Source organism: Etheostoma spectabile, chromosome 5, assembly GCF_008692095.1.
Source record: "Etheostoma spectabile isolate EspeVRDwgs_2016 chromosome 5, UIUC_Espe_1.0, whole genome shotgun sequence".
NCBI lineage: Eukaryota > Metazoa > Chordata > Actinopteri > Perciformes > Percidae > Etheostoma > Etheostoma spectabile.
This window is the reverse complement of record NC_045737.1, coordinates 29433047-29459988: the sequence shown is the minus strand read 5'-3', so window position 1 is coordinate 29459988 and position 26942 is coordinate 29433047. Positions and strand designations below refer to the sequence as shown.

Below are 26942 nucleotides of genomic sequence, written 5' to 3'. Positions count from 1 at the left end.
CAACTCCTTTTTTCGCACGAGAGGTATGGCAGTACGGTGAAAACTGTCCTGTTTAAAAAAAATCCTCTTCAAAGAACTGGAAACGTCTGCACAAATGTTGTTTCCATGGACACCTGTCATGTTTCTGCCTCGCTCTGAATGGAAAAACAATGTCGGGTTTCTGACCTGAACCAAAGACTACAAAAGTCAGCAAGCTTTTCTGACTGACAAGCAGGCAGCCTGGGGGGTTGGCTGAGCTGAGCAGCGCTGCTGAGGGCCGGGGGTTGAAGACCTTGACTTCTGCACCCGTGGTGTGATGGAGAGACTTGGCCTTCCAGCGGAAAAGAGACGGAGGCCTCTCCTCAAAGCCGAGGTACCTCAGGGAGACATTTTGATGCATGATGGGCAGGATGAAATAAAATGAAATGGGATCAACGCTAGAAGCAACAGTTTAGTTGCTGCAGCCCTCTGGCAACACTCAACCTAAGGCTAGCTTTGCTTTCTATCGTCTATGTTTTACTATTTGGAACTCCCACTGGTGCCCTGAGAGAAAACGGCCTGTTTTAAGATGTTCTGAAGATATACTAGCACATGGACATATCCGTTTTAACTCAGCTGGGCATAAAATGGGGAAGTGGCTCCCCTTTGAGCAGAACTCACTGACCTTGGAAGGAAGTCTGAAAGAATACAGCCGCATTCTCGGCTTTAGTGTTGTCTTTTTTAGGCTTATTTTTAACGTTCATGTTGGGTTTTTTGGTCAATGATTTTTCACTTCACATCTCATAAAGTTATAATCGCTGCATGTTCAAAGACAGGTCAGTTGATCAGCATGCTCATGTCATTAACTCCTTTTATTTTCTGCTTTATGTTAATCCATGCTGCTGCTGGTAGTTACCTGTGAACTCCAGGCTCTGTAATGAATTGTGTTTGGAGTGCACAGTGACGGTTTTCTTCATAGATATTTTATGAACTTGCTGGCTAATAGAGATAACTTCAGTGGTGCATCAGTTCCAACTGGGCCCTGTATCCTGCATGATAGATGCTTGCTCCCTCAGAGGTTCTTTCCAGCAGAGCAGACTACAGAGAGGTGGAGGTGGGGAGGGAAAAGCAGCGATCCAACGCCAACTTCACTGGAGAAGGCCATCTCATCGTTTTGTCTCTCAAGTTGTTTTACCTTGCCCGCCGGGTGGCTCCCCACCTGGCCCTAGTGGGGATGTGACTACTGAGGGTTGGCCGAGAAGTCATGGCCACAGATTAACTCTGCTATTTATGGCCCAAGCCCGTCTAACTGCAGCCCCAGAGACGGAAAATATTGCTCACTTAGCAGGATTACTGGGTGCCGTAATGCCCCAAAGGCCTGCTTTATGGCAGGCCATAAATGTTCCCAGGGAGAGGCAGCGAGAGGCAGATTGATTAGCGCTCCGGAGGAAAGTCGATCCGTTACCCACGCCCCACTGGGGAACACTGTGATGGATGCTTCCGGGAGGTGGAGAGAGGCACTGCAAGGGAAGAGAGGGCACTTTGCTCTGCACCACGCCAATTCTAGACATCCCCATAGTGAAACAAGATGGAGGGTCCCCATTGCTTGCAGGGCCACACAAGGTTGTCAGGCAGTCACAGAGCTATCGCCCCGCTACGCAGCGGCCTTTTGCCATCCCACTGGCAGACAAATGGAGAGGCGACCTTGCCACATGCTGCCATTTACCAAAGTCCCCCTTGACACCTTGCGTCCCCCAGACATCAATCATTTCAAAAGATAGACCCCACCTACACCCCATGCCACCTCTGGGGCAATCATTGGCTACAGTAGAATGTCTGATATACAAGCTGCAGCAGGTCCCTTTTTACCTTCATTGGCGGTCACTACTATCTTGGTTCAGGATTATGTCGCTTTGTTGATTCTTGCTCAGTCTTTAAAGAAATGTAGCATTATTGAGCTTTGTTATGAAGCAGGATCTATCTATACTGCGAGTGCATACTAACTTTTTAGGATGGATAGTCCAGTGAGATGTAAACCTCTGATCCTGACAGTGTTGGTGGTGAATGTGTTAGTGTAGAGTCATCTCAGTCGTTTGGTATTTGTAGTAAGATTTCAAACAAGGCATAAACAATGAATGACATAGACCTGTTATTTCACAATTCAGTATTCATCTATATGGCCTATTTCAGTTCTGGGAGCCATGTATGGCTGTTGAGAAAGCAATACTAGGACGTGTTTGAGCACCACCATTCTATCGGGTGCCATCCCTCCTTCGGGTTCAGAAGGGCATTGAAACTGCCATGATATAGTGATAGCATTGGAAGCATCGTAAAAGTGATAATGTAACCCTCAACCAGTTCCCAGTGAGGCTTCCTTAACGATGATGTGTTTGACATCCATAACAGCCCTTTTAAACCAAATGTCTTTTCTCTCTAAATGGTGTAGATTATGATTGCTGGTGCTGTTTTGTATGCTTTTTCCCTTTTTGTTTTGTCTTTACCAAAAGTAGTTGCTCTTCAATGCTGTGTGGACATGGTTAAGCCTCCATAATATAGCTTTCAGGCCTGTAGCCTTCTAATGCCTTTAACAGCTTAGATTCCATGAAACAGGGAATATATTTCTAGCTCAGTCCATTTCTTTTTTAATTTGTTCAAACTAAAAAGCCTCAGTAGTGGTTTACTCATAACTGGTTAATGACTTTCGGTTGCTGTTTATTTGCTCGTTTGTAAAAATTAAGATTAAGATGTCAGCATCATCTATAAATTAAATATAGTGTTTAGCATATAACAACTCAGTTACCACAGCATCGGTAGGAGTGCCAGAGGCAATAAATACTACAAAAATAACAGCGTTAAAGCTAAGTGGTAGAACATAATGTACCAGCACTCTCCCTAGGTAGTACTGATTTCCTTCAACATGGCGCTATGCTCGCAACACCTCTCACCTCATCCTTCTGGCTCCCTGCTGTTCTTCAGTATCCCGACGTGCCTACACAGTTAGACTGAAGCGGCCCTTATGCAGCCCTTTCACTGGCTTAGATATTTTCCAGATGCCTGACTTGGGATATTGTCAGTGTGCACATGCTTTTGATGTAAGGGATTTGCAAGTAGTGTATGTGCATGTGCATAATGTGCACGTTTGCACATGCGTATAATACATGTACCCCCACAAATAAATATGGATATGTGTAAGGATGCTTGTGTTCAAAAGTGCAAGTGTGCCACTGCATCAGCAGCCATTTCTCATTTTGTTAGGAGTGGCGGCGCATGGCACGATGAAAGGGGTCATCAAAATGACCTAAGTGCTGATGTAGCTTAGCTCTTGGAATTTATGTGTACCCTTAACTGCTGTTTCGACTAAAGCAAAAAGTGTGTTATGTTATTTAGGGGCCTGAAAGCTCTGGGGAGCTTACCTTTTCTTCTGATGCAAAGTCCCCATGACTTACATCTGCTATTGGATTACCACCAAAACCACATCAGCAGGTGTTTTTACTTTGTTTCACATTGTGCCTGTATGCAGGCTTTAGTCCATGCAAAAGTCCTCTCTGCCCTGTGCTGGCCCTAACATTTACTCACTTACTCACATTTACTACTCTCAAAGTTATTTTTCAGTGTTAATACCTCTGTCTCTATAACTGACAAGCGAAGCTCTTGTCTTTGCCTCTGTGCAGGGTAGGGGTTGCGTGTTAAATCAAAAGAGAGAAGGAAAACCCAGATAAAACTGATTACAATGCATATCAGATACATGCAGATAATTATGGTCGTAATAGAAATAGAACAGCAGTCAAGATAAGGAAGCCTTTCCGCCATCAAAAAGCATGACAGGTGATGAAGCGATAGCGTGTGATAGAACAGATACCCAGGAACTGTTTTTGCTAAAACAAAGCATGCATGACATGCATTTACAAAGCTGCATACCAGAAACAGCTGGTCAAGAAACATGGAAATCCCCTGAGCGGCTGCTGGCATATCTGACAAATATCTGGAATTAGTAGAACAATATTCAGTTATGTGGGCTTTCATGTTTAGATTGTCTCGGGCATACTAGTGTATGTTTATTTATACATTGTGAAAGGTTTACTTTGTTTTTCTGTTAACTGTTGACCTGCCGTGATAGTACTGTAAAAGAAAGCACTCGGCTGCCAGCTGTAAGCCTACGGAAGCCTCTGTAAGCCTGGAAAAGCCTGTTTCTCCTCAGCTTACAGGTATGATGTATCTCTCCACAGTCTCTGAACCGCTGGTATACCGCTGTTAGTGTTATCTTATAGAGTTGACATAGGCTGGTCCCACGCTGTCACTCATCACATGCCACACCTGAAAGTCAACCAAGGCCAAATTAGAGTGAATCACACTAGAAACCAAATGAAAACTGGTCACATATATATGAATAGAATTTGAAATTAAAAACTCAAAGCTTAGTGACCGTGATGTCATGATCTTTATGTAATGTGTTGCACCAACTTAAAAAAAAAGAAGCTGTTTTTCAATTATCCATTACATCTACTCTGTCATTCATTTCTGAATTTGGGACCAAACAATTTAAACTTATTTTCAATAGCAATTAGATATAATATAGATATGATAGCTCTGGGAATTATTTGTGGTGCTTGTTTGGTTTTGGCATTGTTCTTGGCTACCTCCTACGGGATAACTTCTGCATTATTACATGCAGGGAAATCAGATGAGATAAGATCAGGTCAAAGTATTTCAGACCAAGCCATGCAGAATCATACTGGACCAGATAAGATCTGACTAGTCTGGAACAGAACAGACCAGACTTTATTTATAGAGCCCATTGTTTTTATGGCGTCAGTTGTTTATGCTGGTTACACCAGTAGATGCCTGACAGATAGAATACGGTAAGAGGTAAACATTCTTAGAGTGTTAGAGTGTAATCTTAAACCAAGACATGATAAAATAGTCTGTTTTATATATAGTTTGTTTGTTAGGCCTACAAGAGTCAGTGTCCCAAATTAAAGTATGTACAGTAGTAACCCAGTTTTAAAAATGATTTTACTGTGCTTACAGTTAGTGAGTATTTCAACCTGAAAACATGTAATATAATATCACTGACTGATGTCATAAGCTCAATCACTGTACCTCACCTGGTTGTCTGTATAGCAGACTAGTTGACTGACATTTGAAAATTTGGTGTTTGTTGGGAAATCGAAAATTGAAATTCAATTAATTGCACAGCCCTATCATACAGTATTTTGAACAATTGCAACATTTGTATTACTGTCATAGCCTTGGCTATCATGGCTATATGTTTAAACGTGAGTATTATCTGTTTTCCAATAGCCTTATATGTACTGGACACTGACTCCGCTCTTTGTGATGTGTCATGTCAGAAACCAGAGAGGAAGATCTCTTGACATTTTGCCTCTCACTGCAGGGTAAATGCTGCTAAGCAGGCCTCAATGTGCCATCGATCTGACCCAGACGATCAGGCGTTCACATCCCTGTAAAAACACACTGAGGATGGAGATGTAGAGCAATGTGCCATGTCTTGTTTGCTTTGTTAGCTCCCTAAGGCCTGGCCTCCCAGCTCCATTTATCAGGAGTGTTTGCACAAGGGGGTAATTTGTAATATTCACTCAGGGCTTTGGAGATAGAGCTGTAGGACAAAGGGTAGGAAGGAGATCAGCAGATTTTCTTTGTTCCAAACTGTAGTGGAAGTTTTATTTCGCAGCATTATTCCAGTTGGGTGTGTTCAGCCCGTAAAGTTACAAGAAAACAAAGGCTTATGAATGAAAATCCCATGGACTCAACAGCTGGTTCATTGGACAGTATATCCAGCCATAATGAACCTTAACGGATGTTAAGTAGTAGAATATTCTACACAGTTTTTCTTTTGAATATCTGCAGTCTCGAGAGGTGGCTTCATAAAGTCCATAGCTCTCTCTTTTACAGAGGACGGCAGCTGTAGTCAGCTTGGACGCAGAGCACTTATTCAATTGGCAGCCCAGACTAAACATGTCAAGCATCCATAGAAATGTCTCAAGTCACTCCAGCAAGATAATTGCAACATTGTTTTTTAACCTTGTTAGATACAATAGTTTCATATCACAATGCCTCCTCATAGCTCCAACATTCAGCCAGAAGTTGTGTGCATATTTAACATTGTATTTGCAAAGCAACAGTTTTTTTGGGTTAGTTGGGCTGGTTTATAGGTTTCCATGAAGAAGGAATACACGAAACAACATCAAAGTGTACACCATGGAACGCTATTAAGTTTAGGTTGGGATGTACAGCTCTCCACTCTGCCAGTTAGAAACACTTGAGATGTTGGGAACAGACCTTAATAACACTGGCCTTGCTTTTCCATTTAGCACTTTACACTGTGGGACCTGGTCAGCTGGTCAGAGTGATTTCAGACATTTGTCCTTGAAGAAAGAACATTGCTGCTAAAAGGTTAAGGCAAGACCAATGCAGGCATTTAACCTGGCCTGCAACATCCTCTACCATGTCACATCTATTTGGAGTCCAATTCACTTTAATCAGTGCTGTATTCTGTACCTTATCCCCTTCACTATGCACTGTACAGTGTAGTCTGATATTGTTTTGGCACCGTTGCTCTTCAGCACATAGCCGAGGTGAAGCTGTCTAATTACGCTCATACCTGTTTTACCATGCACCACTTCCATGGTGTACGCAGAGATATTCAAACATTTGATAAATAAATGTTCTCTGTTTTACATTAACTTACACAACCAGACCAATACCAAATATTTTACCAATGAGAATTAGCTTATAGCTGGTACTGCTAAGGAGCTGTGCATTGTCCATGTCAAAAATTTCGATTCTTTGCTTAAACCATTCAGTATTTCTTAATGTAACTAAATGAAAGTTGTGCCTCGAATAGATAGATTCCATTAATTGGAAGAGTGGTGGTATTTGTCAGCATAAGTCTATTGTGGTTTGTGAGATAATGTGATATTTGCTTTGGAAATACCCCTGTGTCCTCATTTTGGTCATGTCATTACATCTGCCTTCAATAGAAGGCCTCTGTTGATAAAGACTGTACCTTAGGTAAAAAATACACTTGCAGTAATCATACACATGTATCCTCAGTAAAATGTGGCCTTTGTGTTTGCTAAACAGAATACAACTGTGTGCATAACTGTGCCCAGATGGTGTCTTCTTGTGCGTTTTGTGCGTGTCATAAGATGTCACAATCAGAGTTTCTTAGCTTAACAGTGAAATGCAAGACAGACATGTTCTCTGGCCTTGCAACTGCTGCAGTATAGAACCATGGAGAAAGAATGAAAGAGATTGGAGGAAAGCATTTCCATCCCTAAAGGTCAAGTAGACAGGCAAATTGACTGTATCTCCTATCTTTGTGGCAATGGTTCTAGCAGAAATTCATTGAACAGCAGTGTAATAGAAATTACAGAGAGGTAAGGCTGGAGGTAGAAGGGGGAGTGGGGTCTTTTGGGAGTCGTTTTCCTCACACTACTGCCGGCCTATAGAGTTATGTGATGTGGCCTCATTGTCTCCCTCCCTTTGATGAAATTCAATACGTAGGCGTTTTGTAAAGTGGCTCTAAGCTTTAAAATGGCCGCTGGGTGTCTCCAAAAGTGGCTGAGTATCTAGCTAATCACGAATGTGTACATCTATGTCATACCTGGGGTAAAGCGCCAATACAGTTGTGTGTTTTTGAATGTATTCACATCATGTTACTTTATCTGGGTCCTGATGCATCTTGAATGCATAAACCATCAGTACTGGACTCAGAACAACCATATTCATAGTCATCTGTTAGGTGAGTGCCTGTATTAGTCCTGTGACTTGGCCGTGTTACAGCAGTAATCCAGGGTTGCTTGATTGTTGATTTAGCACAGCCCAGGTAAATGTCAAGCAGAATTAGACTTCCTTTTTTTTGTCGTTCAGCCCTTTCCTATCACCACCGCTTTGGTATTGATTTAAGACTAAATGTGGTCTCTATAGATAGAGGCCTGGCCAGCTGGCATGTGGGGTTAGCTGTGATTTGAATAAAAGATAATCCTAGTTCAACAGCACCAGAAAGGCCCTGGGGCAGATCGATCACACTCCAGCATATGAGACACAATTGTTTAAACATATTGCAGTAGCCGCACGTATACATGATATTAGATCATATTGCTAGTGCCGTTTGTTTTGGTCCATAAACATTCCCATTTACATTCCTTTGTTCTACATCTGCAACTAATCTTTTTGCCTTGTGTGGTTCAAATGTCGGACCAACATGTTTATTTTCAATAATCATGCGTTTAAGTTCAGGCTGGGATATTAATTGTACACAGTTGTGTCATCAGCATAGCAGTGGACATGCATTTTGAGAGAAGTTACTATGTAGCTTTTATTATCACTTATTTATTTGCACAGAAATGCCAAATAAAAAAATTGTTGCACCCCATTTACTGATAACTCAGTCCACAGTGGCCACGTTTGAGTCTGACCCGTGGCCCTTTCCTGCATTCTTGATTAACACGTGTTTTTCTTTTCAGAACTATGAGTATCAAATGGTCAACAGCCAGTTGTGCCCATGTCAAATAGTAGTGAAGCTGAATCAATAGCAAGATAATCACAGACCAATTTGTGTTTTAGTGTGGTTTAGGTTTACAGAAAACTGTCCAAATGAGTTGTTTAAATTTGTACGGTTTTAAGTTCTTGATTCTTTTAAGTATTTAAGACTCTTGAGATCAGTTTAATTCTGGAGGATTCCCCAAACTAAGTGGTGCTTTTAGATAATAGCTAAGTTGCCATTTAATGCTGCAAATTGGCGTACTAATCTTTAATAGGCACATTCATTTCTTATTTGCATGATGAATTAATCCTGATTCCTGCTACCTCCCTGAGTGTGTGTTTTGACTGTTTGCGAGCCCTTATTAAGAGTAGCAGAGCGAGAGGATCAGGATCTTCGTGGCCTCCTTTAGGAGTGCCGGTTGTTTGGGTTGCGGTGAACACATTCTCCGCCACCATTAGTCCAGGCCTCCTTCCCAGCTCCTGGGCCAGGCCCAGCCTTTGAAGGCTAGCTGTTGAGATTCAGCAGACAGACCCCTCCTCTGGGGAGCTGACATCATTAGAGTGGAGAGCTGATCCCAGCTCCTTTTCAGCTTCAGCAAGGGAGAGAGAGAGTGATGGAGAGAGAAAGAATGGAGGGTGAGTTTAAGCAATGCGAGGTCAAGATCGTGGCACAATTACCCTGGCAGTGCTGTGCCCTGGGAGGCCAAAGCCCCTGACTTCTCACCCTGCCAAGGTTGCCCGGGCCGCTCCTCAAGACAATTAGCCTCCCAATATCCTCCTGTCATTTCCACATTCACCGCTGACCTCCCTTTTCCACACACATCCTCATCCTTTTTCTGCTAGATAGTTTATCTGCTGTGAGCCTGTGGCAGTCTTTTCCAAGCTTTAGATATTGTGTTTTCTACAACTGTGACTCCACGTGTGTATTTGTGAGTATACGTTACTCCTATAGTGTGGTGCTGCCAAAGTGGCTCATGTGTGTGTACATACTCTCACCAACTCACACACAAGCCCTAACAAACCCCTTATACATGGGGACAGAAGTGCGTTTTCTTGGGTGCCAGAAGTCGTTGCACACTGTAACGCATACGTGCTGAAACAAGGGCATGGCGAGCGCATGCAGAGGTAAACACAACAGTGAGACAGCGCGTTTGGAATTTGGGTCATCTTTGGTTTTCGTCATGTCCTTAAAATAAGATGTGATGACCACAGTAGCATTTTAAGGTAGCCTGTGCTGTGTTGAAGAAAAAAGTGGGTAGCCATCAACAAATGAGAATGGCGTACAAAGTATTTTTCCATGTTGAGGTTGTTGTTGAACTACACAAAATCTTCAGGGCTAAGAGTTTTAAAATAAATCTTCCAAGGCCATCCAAATCTGTTAGACACAAGACAGATGTGTTGTATAAAAATAATTAAAATACGTCAAATTGTTTACATGTTTTCACTTCAGCAGTCGCCAATTCTCCTTGGAAGATTTTTGGTCCATCCAGGGAAAAAAAGGAACAATTACATGTTTGTCTATTGCAATTCTCTAACTTGAAATTTGCACTTTCAGTAATAGCAGTGCTGTCGGTTCTCCATACTGCAATAATGCAAAGGCTTTCATTTGTTGACCATGGGCTAAATCACTGTTACCTCATTTGGTGATAGATAGTGACTTAACAAGACATTTATTTAAGTAAAAATATTCAAGATTATTACTTTATTGTATCATTCTAATATCACAATATCATTCAGGTGGGAAACAGCAATTTGCATCACTCAGTCCCACAAGAATTGGCCTACTCATCAGAGATTAAGCCAATTATGTCACGTTAACTTCGTGCACTTTGAAGTGCCCCATATTTACCATTGGACTTTGTTTATCCCCCGGACTATTCCATGTGTTCCCATTCATTGGGGGGGATACAAGAGGCAGCTTTATCTGAGGGGCCTTGCCAATTAGAATCAACATTGAGTCCGCCCATACGCTTATTCAATTCCTATTATCCCCATTAACACAACGGACATGATCCTCTCCTACCAACTGCATCCTCATTTTATGTAGCGTACTGTACATTAAGACAAGCAGCGTCTGTCAGCTAAACGAATGTTGTGTATATGCTAGCGCACACACACACACACATACATGGTGCACACATAACACTGCACAGGCACTGGCAGATAGCGAGGCTCAAATCTCCACACATGACAGCGTTTTGAGGGATCATATAGATGCAAATGCAGCCGTGTAATTGCACAAGCAGTGGATCTGCGCTCCCAAGGCTGGATGCTGCCATGTCAACGGCTGATTCCATCTGCTTTTCATCCTTTCTTCTTTTTTTATTTTTTTTTCCAAGACCTGATTTCCATACCAACCCAAAGCTGTAGAATCCTCTCATCTTATCTGCTCTTCTCCTTCCTTCAACCCCTCCTCCTCTTTCTCCACCTCGATCTCCTCCACCTACCTACCTCTTCTGGTCCAAGCTGGAGAGATGGAAATGACAGCAAAGAGGCAGATGTCACAGCCAAACACCCAAAATGACAGGGAAGAGGCCTCCCGCATAGTTTATTTTCTCTCCTTCCGTCTCCTCTCCTCTTCTGAAGTTTCCAACTATCCTTGCTTCATTTCTTCCATGTCTGACATGTGCAAACTCCTTTAAGTATGCACATTGCAGTCTTGTGAGTGAGAATGAGTCAATCCTTCCACCCCCACCTTCAGTCTCTTCCATTCTTTCTTTCACCTGTATTTTCCCTTTCTGTCTTTCACTGTCTCTCCTGACCTCCCATTATTCTCAGCAGCCTTCATATTTCTGCATGTCAGGTGCGCGAGCTGAATCCTTTCTGCATCTGGGATTACAGGGATTTAAAACATTGCTTATGCAGGCCTGCATATGGAGATAGATAAAAGCCACTGTGACGGCAGTGTGATGCGCTACCAATCTAACAATTTGCTGCAAGTCAAAAGAGCAATGATCCTGTGCTTGGGGAAAGGGACTTGGCTAGCAGGGATTGTGAGGGGGACGACTGTGCCAAGACAGTTTGTCCGTGCTCATTACTGATTTGGGTGATTGTTACATTGCACTTGCATATGTAAAGCATCTGATTTACTTTTTGTGTTTGGTAGTCACGTCGACTTTTTCCCATTGCATTCCACAACTGAGAAATGCATTTGGAAATCAGTTAAATTCTTTTGGAGGGAATGCAACCATAATTTGCAATTTCACTTCCGCCATAATATGGCATTTTAATCCACACTGCGTCTAGAACATAATATTGGACATTACGGAGGGGTTTTCTTTTTGGAGAGGGAAAATCTGCTGTGTACCACTTCTTTAAAGGGCTGTTCATAAGACTGACATGCCACTGTCATAACCATGACATCGCACCTGTCATGAAGTCTTTGCAAATGTTTAGAACTGTTATCACTCAGTGTCATATATGTCTATGACAGGTGTAATGTCAGGGTTACGACTGTAATGTCAGGTGTCAAGTCAGTACATGTGCTCCCCTCCAAATATTGTTACCATCAAAAGGAAAATTACAAAATTAGATAGGTTGATTGCAGATGGTTGTTGAAGATTCATTCATCTGTACATGTGATTATTTTCTCCCTTGTGTTTTTATCAACATTTTGTAAATATAAGTAACATACGCTAGGTGTTCTCATAATTTTGCCTGCCGTTTTAACCAGATTGAAAATCTGAGTTTTGTATTTTACTGTCAAAAGAAGCCATAAAGAAGAAGATAGTATTACTATTACAGTTTATTTAGTGTTATGTATTTTAAAGTGACTTGAAACTAATGAAACTTCCCGCTCGTCTACTACACGGCTTAGCTTGTGCTTCCGGATTCTGCCGTCCGTCATGGCGTGGTCACATGGTCGTGGTCACGTGTCAGGTGGTTGTAGTCAGTTAGCTGGTATGCAGTGAGGATACTCTATGCTATGTACATTAAGTACTACATGGAATCATTTTTCCCACAAATCTATGCTGCAAAATAAGTTATGTACAAAAAGTTTAGACAACGCCCATTTCAGTAGATTTCTTTCCACAGCATGTATTTTGACTTTTCATAACAGTAAAAGCACAGGTGGAACTAACAACATTAATGAAGGACCTTCTCCCAGTTATCCACCAAATTGTAAGCCAGCATGCTCAAACCAGGACCAAGACTGTAACCATAGACTGGAAATATTAACTGAAACACATAAATGGAATGCAGCCATTATTAGTATGTGTGTAAATGCATGTATATAGTATGTGTAGGATATGCAAATGCACACCCATGTAATGTATCCAAGTATTGTAGCACATTCAGGATGCATTGCTATACTGCATGCATTAATCTCTGTGTGTATATGCTGGAATATATACATACTGTGTATGTGTGTATATATATATATATATATTTGTAAATGCCAGCACACACACTTCAACTCCCCTACCTCTCCCTCCCCTCCTTTACCAAACACATAACACTTACTCTGAAATTCATTGGCAGTGTGTGCTGTGCAGGCATGAGATAACGTCCCAGAAGTTTTTCAAGGGCAGGACGGGTGCTCAGACATCAGAGGGAAGCCGCGTTGAGCCGAAGCTGATTCATTACATGTGTTGCATCTGCTTCTTATTAAAAAGCCCAGAGCACTCTGGCTGTCTCTAGTTCTCACTCTCTGACTGCAAACTACCTCCTGACTCCTCGGCCAGACCATCAGACTCCTCCTTTCTGTTTCTGTCTCATAAAATCTCCCCATTTTCACCTCCTCACTAATAAGTCTTGCAGATGACTGTAGCACGCAGTCCGAAGTTCAATCACTACGCTACACTATCTCTAAGGTTGATACATCTATTTTAGGGTCAGAGCTGTCCAGACATGCACAACCTAAATAGAATATTATTCTTATTTTCCCATTCTGTGCAAGGAAAGTGTAAAATTGAATTAAGTGTTTAACCTAGAATTATTTTCTTGTTAGCATGGAAAACAGCATTCAGAACCAGGCCTGCAACCAGAGGGGGGTCAAAGGGTGCAGCTGACCCCTGCCCAAGGGGCCCCAGGTCTATGCTGCTGGAGGGTGTGGATGAGGGGCCTAATTTTCACTTAGTTTCATAGTGAGCTAGGAGATAATTTAGCGCATTGGGTGCCCACTGATCTCTTTGCATTGTTTTTCTGTTGAACAAGTTACTGCGTTTGTCTACATGAGCCGTCTTGGCTAACGTTGCTCATCCTAACTAGATCCTCATAGATAGGTTGGCATGGCTAAAGCTATCAGACAGTTTTATTATATCACAGATGGTGGGGGGCAGTAGCTCAGTCGTGGACTCGGCTTGGGAATTGGAGGGTTGGTGGTTTAAGTCCCTGCATGGACCAAGTATGGAGTAGCTGGAAAGGTAGCACCTCGGCGCCGCTGAGGTGGACTTAAGCAAAGCATCGGGGCAACTGGGTGCGCCTGACCATGGCCAGCCCCCTCCCTCTTACATTGCTCCATACATAATGCATATGTATAGGTCCTGGTAGCGTCTGTGTTCCACTCCCAGGATTGCTCCGTTGTGTCGGCGTTCTAACCTCTGGTGGATTTCTGAGGACTATGGTTACCTGGTCCTCAGATCTCTGCAGGGTAAATCCAGACAGCTAGCTAGACTATCTGTCCAGTCTGAGGACTATGGTTACCTGGTCCTCAGATCTCTGCAGGGTAAATCCAGACAGCTAGCTAGACTATCTGTCCAATCTGAGGACTATGGTTACCTGGTCCTCAGATCTCTGCAGGGTAAATCCAGACAGCTAGCTAGACTATCTGTCCAGTCTGAGGACTATGGTTACCTGGTCCTCAGATCTCTGCAGGGTAAATCCAGCAGCTAGACATCTGCCAGTCGGGATGTACCGTCCAGATCTGTGAGGGTAAACCACAGTAGCTAGACTATCTGTCCAATGTGAGTTTTTTGTTGAAAACTAAAACTACTTTTGAACGTACACATGTTCCACCAAAACCCGTTCCTTCAAGAAGCTATTTTGCAGCGGCACCGAGGCTCCGTCCGGCGCTTAGCGTCACCCAACACGATTGTGATTGGTTTAAAGAAATTACAATGAACAGACCCTCCTCCGCATAGCTATAGAAGAAGGTCTGGTAATGCGAGACTAGAAAGTAAATAAAAAGAAATGTCTAAGATAATTTAGAAACCGTCCATCAGAGAGCACTGGCATGTTTATTCTGGGCAGTACATATACAGTATCTACGCACAATTCTTTAATAACCAAAGTAAATATATCCTATAAGCCATAATATAAAGAAATAATAAAGCAATAGCATATTGATTAGGAAACACGGCACGATTTTACTCAGACATTCCATTAAAGAGCCATTTTCCTACCTGATTGAAGAACACAGTCTAAAGCGAGACCGATTGGAAGTTTCAGATAGTTCTTCATCTAGCATTTTTTTAATCACTTGCTCATTTCCTTTACCCCACAATCTCATCTTCAGTGTTTTAATTATGTCACGGTGAATGATAGCTACTTTTTAAGGGGTGTGTGTTTGGTGGACTTGTTAAAGGGGCCTTTTTGCGGCTTGTACGTCGTCTTGAGCTGATAATTATTTCAGATTACATTAGAGGAAATTAAAGATTTTTTAAAGTACGTGTGAGGGTGAAAAAGTTATCAAGTGTAGTCGCAGGAGAGAGTGTGAATGTTGCACTTCCAAAAACTGCTATTCCTTCGACTGCTAATAAGATCCCTTTTAAGTGTTAAAAAATAATTAATAGTATTACGGCAGTTGAGCACAACTGGAGTCTTTAGTACATGGATCAGTGGTGCACAGTAGTGAATGTGATCAATAAATACAATCATTTGTGGTGTAAATTGTGAACATTACCAAAGCAAAGGTTTTAGAAAATTAAAATGTAAGGAAGTTGTTCCTTATCATCATTCATACCAACATGATGTGTGAAGCTCAATATTTGTTTTTATTTTAATACCTCTCAGGGTTGTTTTTTTTGTTTTACATAATCTGGATTTTCTGATTATTTGCAGAGAGCAGTATTCTCTTTGATATTTAGCCAACTTGTGAGTTGAAGTTGTGGAAATCTCTGCGTAGTCAGTCCTTTCGAAAGCTGTCTGGACTGCTGATCTGTCCCACCAACAGACTCTTATCAGCTGATAAGAGTGTTTACGCCAGCGTTATCCCTGTCCATTTAGAGGTTATGGAGTTAAGAGTCATAACTGATAAAGCCTTTCCACTCAAAACTGTTGCAGAATCTGTGATTGATGCAGCATACCTGGAGTTGTATGGCCGTGAGCAGTGCACAACACTTTGACCTGCATGCGCACATTTTGTCTACCACTTTCAGACATTTGAAATATACAATCAGTAATGTAGTTAAAGTACTCATATGATGATATACTCATATGACTTTTTCCGGGATTTGGGGTGTTATTTTGTGTCGCTGGTGCTTCCACACACATTCACACTTGAAAACAAACAAACATCCATGCTGTTTTGAGTGAGATCCGGTTTCTGAATGTCCTCTGTCCTCAGTCTCCGGGTAAGCTGGTCTACATCTGCACGGCTTTCTACGTCACTAGCTGAGACAAGGTGGCTAATTGTAGCATGCTAGCTCGTTATCAATGGCTAAACACTGCTCCAACAGTCACTAGATGACCATAATCTCAAAAAGAACTACTTCCTGTCCCTGCTGTGCAGGTATTCCACAAGTGGCCCTGGTCTAGAAGAAGTCTCCCAGCTAATCCTGCCTTGGACTGACCAAAGCTGGAGAATGAGTTATCTAGCAGATGGGATCTTAACTAGCTACTGAGCATGTGCAGCTCCCTACAAAGATAGGATAGAAGTGAGATGTCTCACTCTGGAGCTAAAACAGAGACCCAAACACACAGGGTGAAAATAGGATCTGCAGCAATGTGCAGTACAACAGAAAATATGGTGTTTTTTGAAAATGAACCACCTATTCCACCCTTGTCCAACCTCAAAATACAATTATGAACCTGAAAATGAGCATAATATGGGTGCTTTAAAGTTTTGCTTCTGTCATTAAAAAAACAAAGTTCCGTTTGAATTACTTAGTTCTATCTTGATGCTTTGATCTTTCTTGAAAGACTCAATTATTTGGAAGTATTTTACATTGCTCCATCATTGTAATTACTTTGAACCTGATAAAATATAAGCTTATATCACCACTATTGGAATGGTGGCGATGATAGGGAGCCCCAAACAGCAGCAGTCACTCATTGGGACCTTACCCAGTAAACTAATATAATTCAATTATTTCTATAAAGCAACCACATTTACTATTGGTGATAAAGTTCACATAGGTGGCACGTCTCTGTGTAATGGCTATGGAATTCCAATGAGGTCCTTGAGTTGTGTGTAAACAACATTCATTATGAAAGAATGTGGTTTTAGGCCTGTGCAAAGTGCTATTATGCATAATCAAGGCATTTGAAATTAACATTTACGTAACACTTTTTTTTTTAAGGTTAACACTGCAGCAGCTATTTAGGGGTTGAGAACATACACGTATTTGCCTTTTTTGCCACCCCTCCCCAATACCTTGAAAATACACCTGGTCCGCTGAGATAATTAAAGCATTGAGAGGTACTGCAGCGCACACTTGAAAATGAATGAATAAATAAATCATCTCTCAATCTCCCAAAAAATTAGCTGACCACCATTTGCAAATGTGGCATTTCCAGTGTTATGAACCACAACCTGAGGTTTGAATGTGCCCTCTTTCTTTGAAAGCCAAACTGAACTTTGACTTGCAAATAATCATAATCATGTCGAGTACAAGTACAACCTCCAAAGTGAACACCATTTGAATTTTTCTTGTTAGCATGCATAAATCTTTTGCAAAATGCACTCACTGCTTTCAACTCTAATAGTGTACACAGAAATCAAGGCTGTGCATTTCTTGCAGAGCATCAAGAGAGGAGGAAGATCTGCATAATGCTGGCTCCAGCAATGAAGAGCAAAACGCAGATCTCTTGCTTTCCTTCCAATAACATCATTACCATTTTGACATCATCGGCCTAAGTGTTGTTGGTAGCTCTGAGAAATGCTTGCCTGGTAGTGGGAGTCAAGGCAAGGTGGGGGGGAGGGGGGTGCCGGGGTGTTTCTGCTTTAAGGCCTTGTGCTTATCAGTGCAGGGCAGATACTGTTCCTATGTTCCTAGTTGACAGGTGTGTGTGTGTTGTGTGTGTGTGTGTGTGTGTGTGTGTGTGTGTGTTGGTTGCGGTTGTCAGTGAACCCCCGGGACAGGTGCTGAAGGATGGGTTCGTATTTGGGAGCAGGTGCACCCCCCTACCCCCACCCCTTCCTCTTCTCCTGCCTTGTTCCCTCACTCCCCCAGGGGGCATATGGTGAGAGTGATTGGAGAGACCTGGGGCCCACAGGGACTGCTCCTCTCCCCAGTTCATCTGTTCCAGACAGGGCCCTGCGGGACACCCAGGCTCTCTTGAGGCCTCCGTTGGCTGGGAATCAGGCCTGTTAAGCGGCTTCGCTTTCAGGTTGAGTGCTTTGTTACAGTGTTGGGCGGTCGCGCTGGCCACCCCAGTTAGCTTTACACCGTGTAGCATTGTACACGGCTATGTTGTGCACAGGACACATGCCAAACCAACAATAGGTCACGCCGTCTAATATATTTGTTCCGTACCCATTTGTACGCAAGTGTTGCTTTTAATCTGCCAGCTCTTGTCCTGTCCTGGTGCCATTGCTAGGAATAAAAACGCCATCTTGCTGAGAATTCACAGGCTCATAATTGTGAACCAGCTTACAAATGTGAATGTTCTGAGTGCACTAGGAGAGAGAGTTATGGGGGCATTGTAGGCCTTGTATAATATATGTACCTCTTTTATGTGGTCATTTATTATAAGGCGAGCTCAATGAATAATGTATGATTAAAAGGCTTAATGGATACACTGGGACTCGTCAAAATAAAAGCAAAAATCCATTTGCTCTCCCTGTAGTAAATCCACTCGCTTGTCCTTGGGCTAATTTCCAACTTGGGACTTGGTGGGGGAGTGAGTGCATGTCTTGATAGCGTTTTCAAGGGAGGGAGGTGTGGGTTTTGCGTTAGTGTGGTTGTGTGTGTGTGTGGTGTGTGTGTGTGTGTGTGTGTGTGTGTGTGTGTGTGTGTGTGTGGTGTGTGTGTGTGTGTGTGTGTGGTGTAGAGAGAAGAAGAGGGAGAAAAAGTGAAATGGGACATGGATGAGGAACAAAGCTAGGACCCCCTCTTTTTCTTGATGCCTCCCTCCTTCATCTCACCCTATTCCAGACCCTCTCTTTGTCTCCTTCCCTCTTTCCCCATCTTATAGCTCCTTCCCCCTGCCTCCGAGCAGCTGCCACTTCTGAGCCTGAAGAAAATGAAGGCAGATGAATCAATTTGGCCTGTGGCCCTAAAGTGCACTTGTCTGCACCCCAGCCTGGGCGGGGGGGATAATGAGCCGATAGATTGAGCCGGTGCCGGAGCCCAGCACTGAGCGCCGAGGTGCCTTTGCCCGCCTCACCACAAGGCCCCACTCACATACACACACACACATACATACACATACTGCTGATGCCTCCCTGAGCAGCGGTAGCAGCCTGTCGCTAGGTTAATGGGGGTGAGGGTCCTTTGCGCAGGACACTTTTCAGAACAAATTAGAGGAAGGATCTGTATCCGTCCTCTTCAGCCCTCCCTCTCCCTGTATTGCCCTCGTCTCCTCCTCGCCTTGCGCGTGGGAAACCCGGAGAGCAGATTTGAGCGTGGTAGTGCGGAGGAGAAGAGCATCAAGGCAGCTAGAAATCAAGGGGCGGGCAAGGGGGCAAGGTCCAAGATCCCAGGGTAATGAGGATTGACACTGGGACAAGGCTGAGGCACAGCCTCCCTGAACGCTGTTGACAGGTGACGGCAGGCTAGGGAGAGATGAGGCAGAGTGAGAGGAGCTGGAGCGAGGAGAGGAAAAGGGAGGTCAGGACTAACAGCTTCTCTTATTCAAGGAGGAGAAACATGGGAGACCGCGCAGCCATCCGCGGCCCCCCAAAACCCCCTACAAGGTGAAGGAGGCTGGATCAAAGGAGCAGGACAACAAGCATCACCCGCCAGCCTCTAGCCAGCACCCTGCTGACAGGCTGCAGATTGATCGACACTGTGAGGAAGAGTGAAAATAAAAAGAGAGTTAGCCAAGCCTAGCATGAACCGATGTGAACCACTGGTGTCTCATCGATGCCTTGACTAGCCCTTTCTAAGCAGGCGGGCTTTGTGACTTCACCCAGGGTTAGAGTAGTATACATGAGCAGACCCAAGTCAGTGCTATTCAACTTGGGGGGGAATTAAGATGCTAGAGGGCCCTTTGAAGATAATTAAAGAGCACAGAGCGGCGGCCTCCAGAGAGGAACTGCAGACATGTTCAATACCGAGACTAATGGAGCTAATTTCCAGTACATTATTCATGTAAAACACAGGCCCTTACTTAGCTATGTTTTTCTACCTCTGTCCCCACACACACACTCACAGATTAACCACATTCACTTGCTGCTTGAACATTATTAACCTTGTCCCAATACTGCATGGGTCAAACCTCCATTGTTAACAAACTTAAAAAAAAAAAAAAAAACTATGACTCCTTAAAACAGCCATGTGGCCAAGAACTCCTCCGGCAGAAAATGAACTCCAGCATAGTGGAAAGGCATTATAACCTTGAACTGTGTTGCCACTTGCAACCAATCACATCTCAGTAGAGATCAGTAGCCCCACCCTCAAGCTCACTAACTTGTCCTTTAACATTAATGAGTACACACAAAGAAAGAAAAAAACAACACATGAAAGCTGTACAGTTGGGAGCTTAGGGCCAATTAAACACCTCCCCAGACAGGAAATTAGTCCCTGCCTTAATCACAGGCAGTCAGCGTTGCCAATCTTTTGTCAGAGTTGGAGAATTCCTGCCTAGATCAATTGCTCTCCTGTCCCGTTGAACAGCGGCTCAGGGAATGGTCCTTGCACGCTTCATCATTAACCTAGGCGGCTAATTAGACGCTGTGCTCTGATCAATAGCCAAGTTGATTGCTGACTGGGTAATGACGCCGCAGGCCCCGGAGAAGACGGAAACACTTTGGGCGCCTTCAGGAATTTGTCAGCAACACTGATGCTGGGTAAACAAAGTAATCAACGGCTGTACTTGACGGCGACGTGACGCCAACTGTACCTTAACGCTTGTCTCTGCCTCCATGCCTGCCTGCCTGCCTGCCTGCCTGCCGCCTGCCAAGGAGGATTGCTCTCTTTGTGCTCTCCTTGAGAGAAGGAAATCAAAAAGGCCACCATCTATTTTAAGATTCAAGCAGTGATTAGGCTGACAGCTAGTCGAGCGAGAGAGGCAGAGGGAGAGGCGGGTAGAGGTGGAAGTCAAACCTGATTAGGCCCACCTGCCAGGTTTCTCTTGCTTCCATCTCTACACCCTGATTGCTTGGCGGCAGCTCCCTCCTCCTCTGCGCCACTCTCACCCCACCCCACCCCGTACTGTCACTGTTGACCTCAGTGCACTGCTAATGCCCCTTGGCCAATCAGCATGCTTGCCCTGGTGGCGGCAGGGTAATTAAAAGGGAATTGTGTCTACTTGGCATGTGAGCTGGTGGGGACGAGGGTAGACAAACACTCTCTCTCTCTCTCTGCCGCCTTGCCTCCCTCCCTCTCTCCCAGCCAGGTGGTAGCGTACAGGACCTGTCAGATTAGCTGATGACCCTTTTAATCCTGGCCCAGCCGGGGGCTATAATTGATATTTACAGGGAAAGGTTAATTGTAGCAGTGATCTGCTTAAATTACAGTGGAGATCAGGAGAACGGGGCCAGCCACCGTGTGTGCCACCAGGGGAGCTGCTACATGCAAACTGCTAGTCAAATGGTTTACACCCCGCAGCCATCGCCACTGTACTCCAAGGTGGGGGAGCAGCTCGGGACATTGTGATTGGCTGGTGCTGCACCAGCACATAGTCCTCCTTGCTGAGCTCGCCAACCTCCCATCTGGCTGGGAATTTGAATGCATGCCAACTGTGGGTCTTGATGGCCTGCAATAAACCAAGCCATCCAGGTTTGTATTAGTGTTAGCATGATGAGGCTGGCCGAATGCAGATACTGACATTTGTGCATTTAAGCTGCTGATGGCATATATTTTTGGCCAGTATTAGATTTATTTTAATTTTAACTTTTTCATGGCGGGAAAACAGCGGAAATAATTTTCTCTGAAAATGTTAGCACATAATAAACAACTTGTAGCTAGATGCCTACCAGACCCTTGAGTGTGTATGTATTTTTGTGTCATATGAGCACACTAACATTTTTGTATGTGCAAAACACAGTCAGGGTGCAAATTCCATTTTACCTAAGTTGGGCAAATTGGTGGAGGTCATAGTGAATTTAACAAAATTGCTAGAACAAAATTCCCAAAAAACCTCAGCTGAATTTGACTGTCATAGTTGGGATTAGTACATTGTTGCTGCTTCGTTCCTGTTGCTGGCTGGTTTGACTAGCAATAGAGGGTCGAGGTTTGGGGTTGCAGGTGTTTTTGCTACAGCCAGTTCTGCTTTGCATTTAGCCAAAGCACAAACTGACACAGAGCTGTGAGTCACCACACCCATTTTGCATTTCCCTCAGGTTAAGAATAGAAGGACCATGGCCCATTGAAAGTCAGTTGAAGCCATTGTTTTTATGCTGTATTGTTACGCATAGATATCTAACTTGTGGAGTTGGAAAATCCAAGTGAGTGACAGAAAATAAGATGGCATCATTCTGGACGTTTGATGGGGGTTGGATCCAGATGTGGGTGTCTTGTATGTTTATGTGCTTTATGAATTTTAATTGTGGCAATATTTAAAGTTTGTTGTCATGACTGTTTAAAAGCTCTTCTAGGGACGGGCATTAGAAACGAGTAATATCTATGAATGCTGCAATGCTGTACATTGGAGATTTGTTGCACAAATGTATATGTCTAAGCATCTGTCCTTATTTAACATGAAATGAAAAAATGAAAAACAATTTTTTCTTCTTGCCATTTTATGAAAGTAATGAGCCACTCACACAGTGATTCACAGTTATATCAGAGTGGCTTTTAGGATTATGCTTTATGCCTCTCAAATGTCTGAAAAGTAACTGCCTCTCAGGGTAGATTGTTAGTGGTTTGGATCGTGACCTAAAGACATGATTTGAAGATGTCCTCTTTCTTTTTTGTGTCCCCTGCAGATAAAACCTTTAGTGCTACGTCCGGTCAAACTCAGCGAGGATGAGACGGTGCAGGAGCTCAGCCGCCCGCACAGGAGCAACTCCAAGGAGCAGCTCAGCGAGGTGAGTCCTTGGACAAGACCTTTCCCCTTTCCCCCAGACCTCCTACAGCGAGCCAGGCTATCCGCTTTCACAGGCCAAGGCAGGGGATCCCTGAGGTGGGGTATAGAGAGCGCTTGGGTGGCGGCGACATCGAGGCAGAGATCAGACAGCAGCTGGCGCAGTAGCTCCTGCTGTTTTCATCTATCACCTCATAAATCCCCTGTGCGTTGGTGGGGATAAGACTGGCTGGCTGACAGCACATAGACAAGAAATGATTAGGCCGGTCACACAGCATCACCTTGTTGGCCTGGCATTATTTAAAGCATGGCACGGTTAAATGTAGACATGACCTAATGCAGTTCAGCCAGGTGTGGGCTGATCTCACCGACCCCAGAATGGAATGAGTTAAAGCAACTGTTCCAATTATCGCTGCGCTGGCATCCATATGCCAGCCCATTTAGAGGATGAGTAGGTGGCAAAGGCAAATGGAGGCCAGGCATTGGTTCAGCGTAAGGGATGAAATAATGCAATTTAGATACAGAGGAAGTAATGAGAATTCATGCAAAATCCCAAGCGGCTCATTTTAAATGAATGTAGAAATATGCTTCCTAACTAATGCCTGTCAAGCAGACCTCCCAAACCTACCGAAATTCAATCAGACTGTTCATTTAGCTGACGAAAGCAGCAGGAGGATAAGGGGAGAGAGAGAGAAAAAGAAGAGGAAGGAAAATGTGCAGCTCTTTTTTCCAGCAGGGGTAAAATGATGGAAGGAAAAGGATTTTAATGGACTTATTAAATACATTGTTTTAAGCTATTCAGCATTTCAATTGAAAATTCAGCTGATGGAAAAAAAAAAATCATCTAGTCTAATTTTTCTCATCTTCATCCTCTTATATCTCTTGTGCACTGTCCCCCCTCTTCCCCTCGTACTGTTTCTCTTGAATTTGTGTAAAAGGCTGTCTTTTAATGAAAAAGTCAGGAGGAAGGGGCGGGCTTGTCAGATAAAAGAGCGAAGCCGGTTGACAGCTCTGACAGGGATATACGACAAGCACAGAGAAGCAGGGGGGCACGGATAAGGGCGGCGGGGGGGTTGCAGCAATAGGGGGAGGGGGGTTGGGGGGGCTGTTGAAAATTGCGTGCAGTAATTGTCAACGCTGTTAGATGTGGCATGTCACTCTAATCTGCTGCCAAATAAATGGTGCACAGACGCTGATCGTTGTAGCCACGGCATCCATATCTATCCATCTCCCTCTCTCCCTCTGTCCTCTGTCTCCTCTTTCCTTTACCTCTATCCTCCTCTTTCTGTCTGTCTGTCCCTCTCTCTGCTAGCCTCTAATTCAGGCTAGCATCAACCTTAGTGCGTTGTCCAATCAATAGCCTAGTATTCCATTTCTGTGGCATTTCCATAGGCCAATCAGAACTTTGATCTGGTCTGCTACATGAAGTCCGCTTGAAAACATCCTCTACCCTTGACCATGGTGAATACGTCTAGTCTTTCTTTTCCTGGTTAACACTACCATGCATTGTTAATCATGTTTGGAGGCTACTGTGCGCCATTTTATTTGCTCAGTGTAAAGTGAATTAGGCCAGAAGGATCGGCCAAGGCATGCGAGGCTTTGATTACCTGCAGCCTGAGCAAATAAAATGCCACAGCAGCCGCTGACTCACAGCACAATGCAACGTAAATAAAGCACAGGCTGTTTAAGGCCGCCTTCCTGATTTGGAATATTAGCTAAACTAGCTAGCATTAGCTAACTTCATGGCATTTCTCAACTCAGTGGTGCAAAAGTAACTAATTACATGTACTTAATTACTGTACTTAATTTGAGGTACTTGTACTTTACTTTAGTATTTCTGTTTTCTGCTACTTTATATTTGTACTCCCCTTCATCTCAGAGGGAGATATGGTACTTTTTGCTCCACTACATTCATCTATCAGCTTTAGTTACTAGTTGCAGGATTAGATTAACAATACAAAATGTAATCAATAAATAAATCATGATAGGGGATATATTCAAATTAGCTCCACTTTTAGCAGCTCCGACACTAAAGTGATGGTCCCATTAATGCAGGGCTGTAGACAAGTCCACCTTTGTTTAGTCCAAGACAAGTCCAATACCAGGACTAGTCAAGACAGAGTCATCATCGAGTCCAAAAAAGTTTGAGTCCAAGTCAAGACCAAGTCCAAATGAGAGATAGTCAATACCGAGACGTGCATAGTAACAGGATCAAATTAGGTCATATTGCCTATTAATTAAAATATAAAATGGAAATGTTCCCATTCTTGAACTTATTACTTGTCATGAAGAATGTACAGAGTACAAAGTGCGGTCTGACATTGTGTCTGTAGCCAACATTAAAAGGATTGATGCCTGATGTTTGAGGTATACGATGCAGCCAGGCGTGTACCAGGCGTCCAGTCACGATGCCTGTTCTAGTGAGATTTTTAATTAAACTAATACCTGTTTTCTGAAGGAGCACGCTTCATAAATGGTTTTGTTTTGAAGGAAGTTACTTTAAAACAAAAGTATACAGTGCTGGACTCGGTTCGAGACCAACTAGAAAATTTGGCGAGTCCAATGGCCGAGTGTGAGACACGTCCAAGTCCAAATACCAACGAGTCTGAGACAACAGAAAAGCGTGTTGAGTCCGGACTCAAAGTGCGAGTCCGGCATTAATGCATCAGTAATTATTATTCAATAACATATATTATTCTGAAATGGGCTATTTTGCATAATGAGTACTTTTGGTACTTTAAATATATTTTGATGCTGCCAGCTTATCATGTGGCCCACCTTGCCTGTTGTTGCTTATCTTGACATCTTTTTTCACTGCTCTAAAGTTTGCAGGTCTACACACAGAGAGATTCCTCACCAACACTGTGTCACTGTCTCTTCCATATTTTTTTATCGTTTCAGCTCCATGAAGTTTCTGCCACCGCGCTGAGAGCACTGCTAATTTTCGTAAAACACACTCCACCACATCAAAGTGGCTCCCCGGCTTTAAGAGCTCTTAACTAATGATGCCGTGTCTGCAACGAGTAAAATGGATTTCTCTTGTCTTACCGCCAAAGGAAATAGAGACAAATGCGACATGTGGACGCGCCCGCCTGTAAAAACAGTCATGCATCAATTTGGGAGCAGGGAGTAAAAAAAACTGCAGGGGATGTTGTTTGTTCATTGCCATGGTTGGGTCTTTATCTGTTTATTTTGACTAGGTAATTGTGCCTGCGGTGCAGCGGGGCCCGGCACTAAGCCACACAGGGATTATGGAAATATGGGGTGGCGGAGGGAGTGGGTACCACTGCATCTGTGTCCTACGGAGGAGAGGGCGGCAGTTGTGGTGCTGTCAAGGTCTCTAACACCCTCGTGTATCCACCCACACCCACCCACATGCACCCAAACCCACCCAGCTACCTAATCTGCCATACATGTTCGCATCCCTTGCCACCTCATGCTCCATCGAGCTCTGATTGGCCCGCCTCTTGGCCTCCCTGCAATGACAAAAACCAATAGTCTGGGTTGGGAGAAGATGGACTGGACCCTCCCCTTGTCGCCATGTTTTTCTTTTTTCTTTCCTTTATTTTTTTGTAAGGCGAGTGGAGGAGGGGGCATGGAAATGGGGAGAGGATTAGGGGGCGGATTTAGCAACATTTCTCTTCTCTGGGGCTGTTTAGTTAACCCTTAAATGCCGCCAGCATCCGCCCCATCCATCTCGCCACCACAACCACACACACACACACACACACACACACAACCACACACACACACACACACACACACTCACTCACACTCGTCCTCCTCCTCCCCCACACTCCCTCTCTGGGCGGGTTCTTAAATCCTTTTGAAGTCCTAAGCGCTGCAGAAATCCATTGAGAGCCATGTATAATGGCTTTTAAGAGAGAGTGTTTAGCTGGATGCCGACCCTATGGCTTATGAACCGCTGGCGTTTTAATGGATCCCCCCTTTCCCTCCTCTCTCTCTTCCTCCCTTCACCGGCACTAAATCCAATGGATTGTCCCTCATTATCATTTAAATAAGCCTCTCTTTCTGCTCAGAATGCTCCAAGTTGAATGAACTCTACACAGTAAGGCTAATTCCAAATGGCTTTGGCCTCCCGTCACCTATGCACATATGCACTCACACACAAACACATGCATATATACACACACACCACACACACACACACACACACACACACA

At 43.8% G+C, this 26942-nt stretch overlaps 1 protein-coding gene across 13 annotated transcripts in view; it reads left to right on the top strand.

Moving 5' to 3' along the window:
• fbrsl1 (fibrosin-like 1) overlaps nt 1-26942 on the top strand; it is a 307681-nt gene that overhangs the window by 124068 nt on the left and 156671 nt on the right. For all 13 annotated transcript variants that reach the window (XM_032516007.1, XM_032516014.1, XM_032516010.1 and 10 more), the window contains one exon: nt 22661-22762. In XM_032516007.1, the coding sequence (XP_032371898.1) occupies nt 22661-22762 (102 nt within the window). The remainder of the gene's footprint in view (nt 1-22660; nt 22763-26942) is intronic.